Below are 13,052 nucleotides of genomic sequence, written 5' to 3' on the forward strand. Positions count from 1 at the left end.
TGGCTGCCGCGGCTGTCAGTTGGCTCTGCCCCTGCGCGAAGCTGTATTCTTATTGGTCTATTGCCGAAGTCCTGTGACGCACTGGATCACCAGAATATACTCGTAGCTGATTTTTGGCGTACGCCGACACAATTTGGATGGGCGGAGTCCAGTCTTGGTGTAAACAACGCTCAACATCGCGGAAGTCTTTTGACAGCAGTTTTGAAAATATGATACTAAAAGAAAGGAAATATGATGGGAAAAAGCGTAGCACTTGGATTCATATATTTAAATATCCTCATCATTCATATGTGAGGAAATGCCCCGGAGTATGAAACAAGCGAACCAAAGACGGATATATTCTTAAAGGAGTTCCAGCGAAGTCTACAGACGATGAAAAAATTATTATTAATTAATATTACTGATTTGTAATTTTGCGATTTCCAGAATGTAAAAAAAATCTTTTCATTTAAGCTTTTTAATCACATTTTTAGTCTATCAGCTAAAAATCGATCTAGATTCATTTTAGACTCGTTTTCCCAAATGTTCCCTCTCATGAAGTAGCCAATTTGATTGCATTACCCTCCTACTTGAAATCGTGGGACTTTGTTATACTCTATCCAAAAAAGCTTAAGGTTTGATGATTCTATGAGATGAGCTACTTTTTCTTGTGAAAAATGTGTATTTATGAAAACAAACTGCAAAATTGGTTTATTAACCTTTGCAGTCCAGTATTTAGTAACAGCCAAAATCACATGCTTTTCTCACATGTGCCACAAACATGCCTCTATTATTGAAGGTTTTTTTTCTACAGCTTGTCTGCCACACTTGAACATTGACCCATGCATTGTTGGCAGACCAGTGGTCTTTTCTGCATGCGTCAAAATAAATTATGATGTTATCTCTCCTTCTGATCGCACTTATAGGAAAGTCATAGGAGATGGTTTATTACTCCCACCCTCATCTAATGCAGAGCCTTGAAGTACTCCACAGAAAATAATTCCAAAGAGAGCAAGGGACACAGCAAAGACGTATTTGCACCCTCCCCTACCTTGAGTTTCTGCATTTTGACCATCCAGTCTTGGTATTTACTAACTGAGGTGTAGCCTAGCAGACAGCTGGCAGCACCCATCTGTCACTCAAACTGTTCAGAGCTTTAATTATGCAAAATTTAAGACTTAATATAACTGTAATGAGTGAGTCATAAAAAAAAAAAAAAAAGATTGTACACTTGTCATGAATGCAAAATGGGCTGCAGAGACACAATCTGTTTTTGGTATCAGACTGCAGACATGGTTATTTTTGCTGCAAATGAGGAACTATGTAATGGGATTCCAGGGGGGATTGACTTCCTTTAAAAAACAAGTGGCCATTAATGGAACTGCAGATTTGATATATTATTTTTATTTTTTGCAATTCTGCATTAGCTTAATTTTTAGCCTTTTACTTTTCAAAATGTATTTTTGAATTGTTCTGAAACACAGGTCAAAACTCTGAATAACTGAATGTATCCTCTCAGAGCAGGTAAAGACACTTCCCACATAGTCTGAAAAATTAAGAACATAAGATAGCAACATTTTAAAAGTGTAGAGTCCACCATATAAGTATAAAGATCATATTAAGATCAAGATAGATAAGATATAAAATATGGGCTGCAGTGAATAAAGCTTGGGAGGGGAGATTAAAGCATAAACAAGAGTATAAGTGTGTGTATAAAGATGTTTAGCCAGATAGTGTATTGGTGGATCAGAGTTATGGTGTGTGTGTGTGTGTGTGTGTGTGTGTGTGTGTGTGTGTGTGTGTGTGTGTGTGTGTGTGTGTGTGTGTGTGAAGGGAAAGCAGGGCTTATCCGTTGTCATTTTGTGTTCTCCCCTCAGGATTAGACTTGTGTCTTATTAATGAAAAACTCATCAGATATCAGAACAGTTCCCTGAGGAACCAGGCAGGGTTATGAGACCCAGGTCAGATTAAGACCCTGTCTAAATACCGTGTTCATGCGTGTGTGTGAGCATATTACAAACAGATAAGAGAGTGTGAGTGAGCAGAACAGAGACAGCAGTGGAGTGGTATTTAATTTTCTAAGATGGGGGATTATCACTGTCAGAATTTGATCATTCTGCTCTGATCAGGATGTTCAATCATAGCTTATCCCAAATAATAAACTCTCCGTCTTTTGTCCCCCTTTCCCCTAAATCCCTCACACACACAGCAAACACACATTTCAACACATGGATGCTTGCACCCGTCCTATACTGTCAGGTTCTTGTTGAGCAAAGTGGCCCGCTGAGCTGACTGTCAGGGTGTGTGTGTGTGTGTGTGTGTGTGTGTGTGTGTGTGATTGTTCAGCCACCTGGTCACCTCAGAGGATGGGTGAGAAGGAGGGGGACGCAGGGGAGAAAAGGGGTTTTGGGTTAAGGGGGGGCCTGTGGAGGGGTGATGATAAGCTTTAGCGTCTTATGGAAGCAGCTGAGGAGAGTAAATTAAAAAACTGTTACGTCTAATCCGGAGCACCAAGAACAAGTGGCACACACTCCAAAATCTGATCCCTTGTGTTTACATAGATCTGGATGAGCTAAAACACACACACACACACACACACACACACACACACACACACACACACACACACACACACAAACAAACGTACACACAGCATTCCCTCAAATGAGTTTACTCATGCACTTACACACACATATTCCCTGCTGCTAAAAATTGTAATTGTGTCCCAGACTGGATCGGAGGGGGGGGGGGGATGCTGAGGGTTGGGTGACAGGAGGTACAAGGCCCTGATCTGCACTCTCATTTTCAGCCTGGAGGATCTGCACCCGGGACATCTGGGTCACATCATTACAGCAATCTTCTGCTTGTTCATTCCCAGCTTTAGAGGGCTTAAAATGACACACAAACACTGATATTCACAGACAAACACACACACACAAGGATGCAGCCACATAAAAACCTGTAACAGTTATGTGCAGTGAAATGAATCATGTTTAAAAAAAGATGATTTTTTTTTGTAGCACAGATTTTAAGGTAAAGTTTTTGAGAACTTTTCACAAGCTGTTTTAGAAAAGTGTATGTAAAAAGTAAAATGGGGGCACTGGTGACCTAACGATTAGTTCCAAGTATAAAAAGCTGTATTCCTCAAAGCAGGCAGCCCAGGTTCAAATCCGACCTGTGGCTCCCTTTCTGCATGTCATTCCCCCCTCTCTCCCTGATTTCCGACTCTCTTTAGTGTCCTGCCTCTCCAATAAAGGTATAAAAAGCCAAAAAATAAATGGAATTAAAATGTAACAAAAAGATTTGTGACTGTACATTTCTGAGAGAGATTATACAAATCACCCAGGGGAGACCAAGTAATACAGAGTTTTAGAGCAACTCTAATAGGGGGGGGAAACACAAAAAAAACATGTTCAGATCCAGAAGAGTCTGTGTGGTGCAGTTGCACCGCCCTCCAGTGGTGAAGAGCTGGTATTACAACAAAGTTGATGTTAATACTACCATCCGTCAGGGGGCGCTGCAGATTGACTTACCCGAAGGGACAGAGGCAAATCGTCAAAACGCCACAGCCTTTCCATTCTTGAAAAAAGCTATTTTCTGGTTTTAGGCCTACTATTTTAACTTTAAACATTTCTAAAATAATATCGTTCTTGCAGTGTTTTTCTTTGTTAGATGTTATTTAGTTATTTATACTCTTTTTCAATTGTATCTACTTGTTTTTTATTTAATTCACATGTCCATAATGTCTCTTACTTATTAGCCTATATGTTGCATTCATGTGTTGTCCAAATGTTTAAAAATATATTGTTTTTAAGCACTTACAATTACCTTTACTGCAGGTTGAGCAGCTATAGAAACAAACCTGCGTTCTTTCACTATTGTTGAATTTCTACAACATATTTCTATTCAGGAAGCAGTAGCCTACCTCATGGCAATGCTTATTGTGTCATTTTAACGGTAATATCAGAAAGCTTGCATTAAAACACGATCATGCATGCATGCAATATAAGACAGCCATCCTTCAATATTGCACAGACCCAGGATATATTTAAATTATATATTCAACTATATTAAAAAGCACGTAGGCTATTTTAGTTTCAATATGTGTTTGCCATTCTTGTCTGTGCTATTACATGGATATTTTCAGCAAGCTATATTGCCCATTTTGACCAAGATTTCCTGGTGGAGGAACTGTTTATTTCAAGGAGAATAAATAGATGTTTACTGGACAGGACAGGAGAGATGTCAATTTTCTTTGGGGTTACTTTGCAGCAGAAAAGCCATCTTTTTAACACACCTGTACACAGGGCGTAATATGTCAGGCGTTTTGAAATGCACCTTTATTCCAGATGGTTTTGCAACGTGACGTCATTGTTGCCCAGTCGAGGAATCCCCTACGCTTCTCACTCTGTTCAGCGTCTTACCTTGCACGTCACGGGGTCACGTTCGGTTTAAAAACTCTGCTCCAGGTGAGGCTCGAACTCACAACCTCGGCATCGCTCTGCTGTATACTGTCATATAAGTACCGCGCGCTAACCGATTGCGCCACTGGAGCTCCGGCTTCGTCCAGGTGGAAAATGTGATTAAGCATGTTTGGAAAACAAATACTTTTATATTTTCACTACATTTTCAGAATCATACAATTCAGCGTTTGATATTATGGAGAACTGATGAGCACTTCACGGGATACCGGTGGTCACTCAGTCCAACAGCTTACACAGAGCCGATTTACGTGATGCGTTCAAGTACTCCTCGTTAAAGCTCCGAGCCTCTGACTTCCCCAATTCACTCACTTCACTTTTTAAGATTTGATTTGTAGGTTTCAGTCTCAGATTCCATGGAAAAGCTTTTAATCAAAGTCTCTTTGTCTGATGTAGTCAGGGATCCTAGAAAAATCATAGTTTAAAAAAAAAAAACACATAAAAAAACATGTTTTTTAAGGGAAGAATCAAATATTAAAAGGTATTATATTCAGGTGACCACATCATTTTGGCCACCAATGTGTGGATATTATGACTACAGATTCTTCAGATTTGTTGTGGATCTGTTAGCGATGACATGCTGAACACGTTAAATCGACTAATCCCCTACAGCCACCCTTGTGAGTAGCTACAAGACAAATCCAATTATAACATGTCGGGGGTTAATTCAAACATTGTGGTTCACACCCTCCCTGTTTTTGATTTTCACCTTCAGTGGGAACCAAAGACTGTAAAGAAAATGTGATTGCAAAAAAACACTGAGCTGCATTTCACTGTAAAGCCGCGTGCTGGGATGAGAGGGTAGTGTAAGTGGAAAAACCTCTTTGAACAAAGAAACAGGAGCTCTATCAACACAATCTCTCTCTCTCTCGCTCTCTCTCGCCTGCTGGCAAACACACACACACACACACACACACACACACACACACACACACAGTAAAGTACCTTAAGGCAGACTCCCAAGAATATTATTTATGTTTCGCAAGCACTCCTCATTCCTCATCACTGTGTCAAATTGCCATATTTTGTGGGGTATTGTATAACATCTGCACACACGCAATGTGTATTAGCTTCATTTGTTACGCTCCCCAACCCCCTCCCCATCTCAAAAAAACAACACAAAGAGAGGCAGAGAGACAGAGTAGGTGGCTGGGAGACAGGCCAGGCTGTCAGAATATAACACCAAGTAATGACTCACAGAGACAGGCCACCATAATACGGCATTGTGTTGTTGTTGTTTTTTTTTTATTGTTCTCAGCATATTCATAATTCAACACATGACATACAGTAAACACTAACATAAACATTCTGAATGAAAGAGAAGAGATCAATTGACCCAATTGGTCAGAGGTGGCTCTCACCTCAAAGACATGCGGTGGCGATGCCAGATTTCTAAAACTCATAACTAAACACACCTGAAGGCTGGATGGGTAAATCTGCAACTTTTTGAGGCAACGCCCTCTGGCAATGATAGAGGGAGCTTTAATAACCGGATAAACGTGACTGCTGGCAGCCATTTTCCTCCGACATAACACTTCGGCTGGGAAACTCAAGTTCTTGTATGATGCTATAGCGCTGTGCTCCAGGTTGTAAGTCCTACACATGGAGAAAATCAGAACTGTTTCAGCAATTTAAAAGGTAATGGATATTGAACAGTATAAACTTGAAACAAGCTTAAAATAAAGATAGTTGGAAACTCAAACAGCAGCAAGCTTTAGTACTCACTCACACACTTCATAGTTTACATTAGCTTGGAAGTGTCTGAATGTTAAGACGACCATTTCACAGTGCTGCACAATTTAATTAGAAAAGAGCAAATTCTTAGCGAACAGTAATGCTAGCTAGAAACAAAACTGTCAGACTGTCAGCAACGTAAGGATTCAACCACTTCCCTACCTAACATGAGGCTACTGTTAGCTTGGAGGTGGTTGAATTCTTTCATAGCTGCTAACTAGATAGATTCTTGGTAATATTGGAGTTAGCCAGAAGGTAGTTGAATATCTACTAAGCTGTGGTATGCCAACTTAACAACTCAAGGCCTTTGCACACTTTCATCCAACATGTACAGCGTGTTTAAAAAGAAATGGGATCTCATGTTGGGTCAATTTTGTTTCCACACTAACTCCAAAACTTTCATCCGTTATTTTTAAAAATTTTTAAATAGCTTTGCTTTCCTACGTTTTTTTTCGCAGTTCGTGTGTGTGTCCCTGTGTTTTTATCAAGGATGGAAAGAACCACAAAATCTTCTTCACTGCTCGATGATTCCATTTTGTCTCGTAGCCCCCCGGCGAAATTTCGCAATAAATAGAAAAATAAACGCATTCGACCCAGTGTGCAGGGTTTCTGTGCACACATTTCTATTTGGAGGTGGATTAAGGATCCAAAAAAATCCATCCAGATAAAAAAAATTGGTGTGCAAAAACCTTAAGTACGCCGCTAATAATACTGTTAGCTAGTTAGGAATGGGTGACATGCTAACTTTGCTGTTCAGTCTTTACAGTTGATTCTTTTTTGTGACTTCTCAGTTGGTCCTACACTTAATTTATCCGACATACAACCTGGAACACAGTAGCACAACATTATATTTGAGCTTCCCACCCTGAGTGTGTTGTCTGATGAATACAGCCGCTGCGTGAATAGATGAAGAAAACATGCTAGCAAACAGCTGCCACCAAACATTTTCTCATCTTTGTGCCTCAAAACGTTGCTTTTTTACATCAGAGCCTGGTAAATATGACGGATCCATGCCCTTTTTCTGCTGCAAAGGAAGTGCTTTAGTACCCATGGTAGGGTTAGGTAGGTACAGTCGGCCATAGAAATAGGATGAGTAGATTTACAGTGTTGTAATGAGATATACAATATATTTTACACTGAGGGAGGCTTATGCTGTTTAATGTAAGCTGGCTCTATTTTCTTTGTCCCGTTATGTTTTCAGACTTGCAGCTTCTTGGATAAAGTTTGTGGAAAAATGTCTGTGGGTCATAATTTGTCAACACCAGCTCATTGATTTAGACTTCGAGGACAGCGTGAAAAAAAACCTGCAATTAAAACATATTTCAAAGCAGCCATTTCTAGTTTTAAAAAGGCAGCTAGTTCAGTCTTCATATAGTAGTGCATTTTCTTTTTAACGTCAGCGTTGGACATTTGCCTCTTCTCAAAAGGTTAAAGAACACTCCCCCCCCCCAAAGAAAAAGAAAAAAGAACACCCTCCCATCCAAATCCAGCCCATAGACTGTTTACAAAAAGTGGACGTAGCCTCGGGGTCTGAAAAGTGAAGCCAGTGTAGAAGTGATTTAAACATGCACTTTTTGTAATGGCAAGCAAGAGGAGATTCTATAACAAAAGTCAGATTTGAAAATCTAAAAGGAATTAACCCGAGCGCTCACTTGATTTTCCCCCTCAGTAAACACTGTTATAGTAACTCTATTTATTCAAGTCTATAATAATACTGCATGGGGTTCATTTTTTTTTTAAATTACAGCTTATCTAAGAAAATAAATGATAAAGCAATGAATTGTTCATGGTGTGGCTACCTTGTGATTGGCTGTTGTTTCTATGACAACCTGAAAAAAAATGTGTTCAGCATTTTGGTTTGTCTAAAGACATGCTTGGGAAGGACTTGTTTTTTTTACGATAAATACATTTTCTTTAAAGCCCGATTTGTTGTGCTATTTAATATAATCGTAACAATTCACCTTGCTAACTTGCTAGCTGTACTGTTAGCTTATATCTTGTAGTGATATGGTAGTCCACAAACCAATGGGTGACATCTGGTTGCTACGTCAACTTCTTATATACAGTCGCTGATGATGCCCCATGCCCCCCTCAAAAGCCCCCACGCCCTTTACCAACTTTATACAAACTCGTAAAACTTCACTACAATTCACCATCAACACAAAGGTTACACAAAGTTCTGTCGTTAAGTCCATCCATAAAAAGAAAAAACAGCACACAACCCCTTTGTTGACGGCATTATCTCACACACACACACACATACACACTCACACACACATACACTCTCTGCCACACGCTCACATGCACTCGAATACAGTATGTACACAAACAAACACATTCCCAGGGGATGAAAGACAGTCAGCACTTGCAGTCAAGTGCAGGTGTATGTTTCTATTGCATCACGGCTCATCACATCCCTCTGTTTCCAATTAGTTTGATGCCGTTGTCATGGTAACAGCATTTAAGGATCGAAAAGCAAAGGAGGATTTAACGAGAGAAAATGGGCGTGAGAATTTGTTTGTGTGTGTGTGTGTGTATGCAGGAAGGGTCAGTAGGGTTGTGGAGTGTCCTGTGTTCAGTCGTGGATGACGATGGGGCCTCGCATCCTCAGGCTCGGGTGAGGGTGCGGAGGGGCAAGGACGAGCCCCTGCGGCTGGCCCTGGGAGACTCTGCGCAGGGTAATTTGCTCGCAGGGCTGCCGGCATGCGTGCCTCAGCTGGGAGCGGGACAGCAGCCGCCTGGCCCTCCTGTGGGGGAAGAGACAAGACATGACATAAGTGCAGAAGTAGATACACTGACACAAAAACTAATAACAGTAAAATTAATCCAGATTGACATTTCCTTCTTGACCTTTGAAACAGTAAGTAGTTACCACTGAGGTAAAAACAAAATCTTTATTTAAACAAGTACAATTTTAAGGAAATTGTACTTTCCTTCTGTATTTCCATTTTCAATGCTGCTTATAATTCTGCTGTATTACATTTCAGTTTTGTACTTTCACACTACTCATTTTTCATGTTTGAATTACTGAAGCCAGTAGAGCAGAAAGTACAACGTAGCTGGCTCAAAGGCCTGGAATATGTTGGACTCAGCTGTTGGTTTTGTTCTTAGGTGGAAAAAAAAAACAAGCAGTCATTTTTAATTCAGACCACAACATAAGTTATAGATTCACTGCACTCTGGTCCGTCAAGTTTTCTGCTGTGGGAGAAACCATTTTTCTCTGTCTCTGGTCAGTTTTCTATTGTCATAAAAAATAATTAACTTAAAGAAAAGTTTGACATTATTTCCTCTTAGCCACTATCTTGATGATAGTAGGACTTAACCAGCAATGGGATGCAATTGACAATTATTCATTGATTGTATTGGAATGATGTTAAACTCTTGCCGTCATTGACTTGGGGAAACTTATTGGGGGATCCACTGTAGCTCCCTGGCACGACGAACCCCCTCAGGGCCATAGGAATAGGAGAACAGAGAGAAATAGGGAGAAAGGGGTGGAAGGGAGTGGTGCGGAGTGTGAGAACATAAGAGGAGGAGAGGGTTAGGTTTGATTTTATGGGGTCTCAGGAAGAGGCCAGTTGAGGTATGGTCCTCCTCCTGACACTTTGCTATATAGCAAGCAGCGCCACTAACTAAAGTATTGCCAGCAGTCTCATGTCTGTATGGTAAATATGACACTACAGCAAGCTAAACCAGCTTAGCGCACTAGCTAAAAACAGAAAAAAACAACAATTGAAGCGCTGTTCAAAGGTAACAAAACCTGCATTTCGGCACACAAAGTTTTCTTTTTGAAGAGTGCAAAGGAAGTTTTTTATTACTTGTCTTTATTGGGACATGAAGATCAATACAAATCTCATGATTGTGTGTTAAACATGAAGCTATCACCGGCAGCTAGCTAAATGAGCTTTGCACAGAAACATCAAATACAAGAAAACAGCTAGCCTAGCACTGTTTACCCAGGAAGTGTATTTTTCTCTCCATGAAATTGTTGTTTTTTGCTCTTTACTCAAAAAACGTGTTAGTCAATTTGTTAGTCAGTTTTAGATCTTAAGCTACTGACCGAGTTCAATCAATCAATCCATCAACCAATCATTATTTAATTTAGAGTTAAGCTAGCTGTTTGTCCAACAGTTTCCAGTCGTTGTGCAAAGCTAAGTTAGCAGGCTGGTGGCAGTATCTTCATATGGAGAAGCAAAAAGGTGCAGGTGGAAGTGCAAAAAAATGCAGTTCCTTGAGTGTCCACTTGAGGCTTATTGCAAAAGCCACAGAAGTCCAGTTTTAGATCAGAAATAAATTTGTTTACAGCCTTGTTAAATTTTCTTTTGCTGAGTAGTTTATGTCTTTGTGGTACACACTGTGATGTTTTATATCACTCGTCCATTTTGATTATATATATCCCCCCCCCCATTTTCTTTAACCTTAGTTTTAATTGGAGAGTCTCTGGAGATCTAAACTATTAATAACAGCTTCCTTCCTTATGATACACGTTTTTAATTGCCTGATATTTAAACAACACAGTTGGATACTCATTTAAAGCTCATTACTCACAATTTCATCTTTAGGTCTCAGCAAGTTACAGCAGCTATCCTTTAGATAATGTTTGTCTGAATGCATTATTTATGCCTAGTTGAACACAGGCTTGATGCCTTCAGTGCTGCCGGACATCTCTGAGTACTGCAGCTACCTCTCATTTATTGTGCATGCTGCAATGTGGCAGCAGCCTGCGGTAAAAAGGCGCCAACACATAGAAACAACGATGACACTAGCTTTTGGCTGTGTGCTTTATGTGACAAATGTTTGTCTGATTTATTTGTGAAACACTTCATAGTTTTGTTGAAGGAATATTCCCATTGTTCAACCTTTTGATTGTGTTTTTCTCTATTTAAAAAAAAACAGTAGCGTTTAAAACCTCATCAGCTATAAATGGCTCATTCCAAGATGTACAATTAAGAAACCGATTAAAAGAGAATGCCAGCAAGTAAGCAAGAAATTCAATTTCAGGGCATATTGTTGAGGTTCTTTTCTGCTTATATCCAATCCAAACATCCAATTTAGTTTGTTAATTCAGGAGAATTCACTAAAGCAGAGTGCAACATTCACCGAGCAGGATTACTAAAGCATATCTCATATGATAAGGTTGAAGAGAGAGGTGCATCTCTGCAGGATGTTCAGATTTATAAAAGGAGCTCATTGGGGACGTTCAGACTGCAGAGGGCTTTCTTCTGTAACAGGAAGTATCTCTAAGAGCCCACAGCAACCAAAGGCAGTAAACCAATGACCAGGGGGCACACGCAGCACTAATGGAATTCATCCAGAGACAAATGCGACAAAAAAAAAAAAAAAAAACTCCATAATGAATGGCTGATTGTTCACAGTTCCCTTTAGGCAAGAAAACACTGAGCTTTAATGCACAGCTAAGGCCTCTTGACATGCACTCTTTTTTTCTATCGCTTTCTCAGCAGCCGTTCTTATATTGTGAACTGAAAAAAAACACTTCAGTTTCCTCAAGATCCCTGCTGGTAATAGAATTAGGGTTCCTAATGTATGCATTGTAAATGTACATAATGTGACCAAGCAAATACAATAAATGTTTCTGAAAGTGCATGTAGTGCACAGACAGATTTATTATTACTCTACATGGCACGTACTGTCACTTAAAGCCAAATCAGAACTACACAGATTGAGCTCCAGTTGCACATTATCTAAAGCTCGGCTGTTTGTCTGTTCAGCTTGCCGTAGGGAGGCACAGAGCAAACATGTTAATCCACACTCAAACATATCAGACTGTCTCATTTACATGTTTTTTCACTTTCTCTTGTTCTGTTTTCCTGATTTGTGATGCTTTGTTCTGTTATTTCTCTGCTCATATTGGACTTCTCTGTGTTAGGTACAGTAGTGGGAGTATTATTCTGATCTTTTGCTTAAGCTGCAAAACATCCATGTAAAAATACTTCATTACTAATACACCTACTGCATTCGATGTCCAAACACACTATCGCTTTTATCAGAAACCATGGTAACCCTCACTGTGGATGCACGTGTCCATTACCTGTCTACAGCCTGCTTTTTTCCTGTCCATAACACAGTGATACCCAAAGCCAGGATTGGGGCCCCTAGGGAGGGGTCTGGAGTTAAGGACTTCCAGGTAAACGTAAGGTTGAAAATGAATCTGCACCAGTTTTACATATTGAACTGCTATTCTGTACTTTTTGCAGTCAACTTTTGAGATTAATAAAAAAAAAAATCTGGGAATTTATGTGTTACGTGTTAAGTGTGAGTTGATATGTTTTGATGCCGGTGGTGAGGGGTGAGGGCTTTGGGCCCTGAAAATATTTTCAGGGTCTGCCAAAGGGCGGCCCAGGTAGCAAAAGTTTTAGAACCACTGTCATGTCGTATTCTAATCGTTGATGCCCACGTTTCTATCAGTGCATTATTTAATTTGATTCATTTCATTATATACTTTAACTTAATATTTTAAGTTTTTCACAATTTTATTTCTTCGATTTCAAAGTTCAGAGTGAAAAGCATACAATTTCTCAAAAATCCAGAAACGACACAACTTTTCTCTATGAATAATAAACTTTAGTAAAATTAGAAAAAGGTGTCGTTAATCTGACATTTCAATCAGCTTCCTCATTGAATTGTATGACTGTCTGTTACACGCTCTACAACTTGCGCTTTAAGAAGTGCTCATTTCCGATCTCTTTCTGTTGCCGTCTCTATTTGTCTCTCTTGCCTCCCTGAATAAGTGCGATTGATTTCCCACTACTTCCCTCTGCCCTGTGACACACTTCATCAAGATGAGAGAGAGAGAGAGAGAGAGAGCTGGCTAAAGGGAGACGGTGAGTGGGGAGAAAA

The 13,052-nt window shown here is 39.8% G+C and overlaps 1 protein-coding gene and 1 non-coding gene across 3 annotated transcripts in view; both read right to left on the reverse strand.

Annotated features, from left to right (window-relative positions):
• Positions 1–4,440: 4,440 nt before the first annotated feature.
• On the reverse strand, positions 4,441–4,534 carry trnai-uau (transfer RNA isoleucine (anticodon UAU)). The gene is made up of 2 exons: positions 4,497–4,534; positions 4,441–4,476 (listed from the first exon to the last, which is right to left on the reverse strand). It is a non-coding gene; the product is annotated as a tRNA-Ile (tRNA).
• Positions 4,535–5,683: 1,149 nt separating this feature from the next.
• Positions 5,684–13,052, reverse strand: part of mta3 (metastasis associated 1 family, member 3) — a 34,188-nt gene continuing 26,819 nt past the window's right edge. The window contains exons 20-21 of one of the 2 annotated variants that reach the window (XR_010664911.1): positions 9,580–9,624; positions 8,802–8,941 (exon numbers count right to left, since the gene is read on the reverse strand). Coding sequence is in view for 1 of the 2 variants with exons in the window: in XM_020646226.3 (XP_020501882.1) it covers positions 8,770–8,941 (172 nt within the window). In the remaining variant the exon portion in view is untranslated. Of the gene's footprint in view, positions 8,942–9,579; positions 9,625–13,052 lie in introns of both variants that reach the window. The other variant, XM_020646226.3, reaches the window with a different exon arrangement.

This window comes from Labrus bergylta, chromosome 21, assembly GCF_963930695.1.
Source record: "Labrus bergylta chromosome 21, fLabBer1.1, whole genome shotgun sequence".
NCBI classification, from domain to species: Eukaryota; Metazoa; Chordata; class Actinopteri; order Labriformes; family Labridae; genus Labrus; species Labrus bergylta.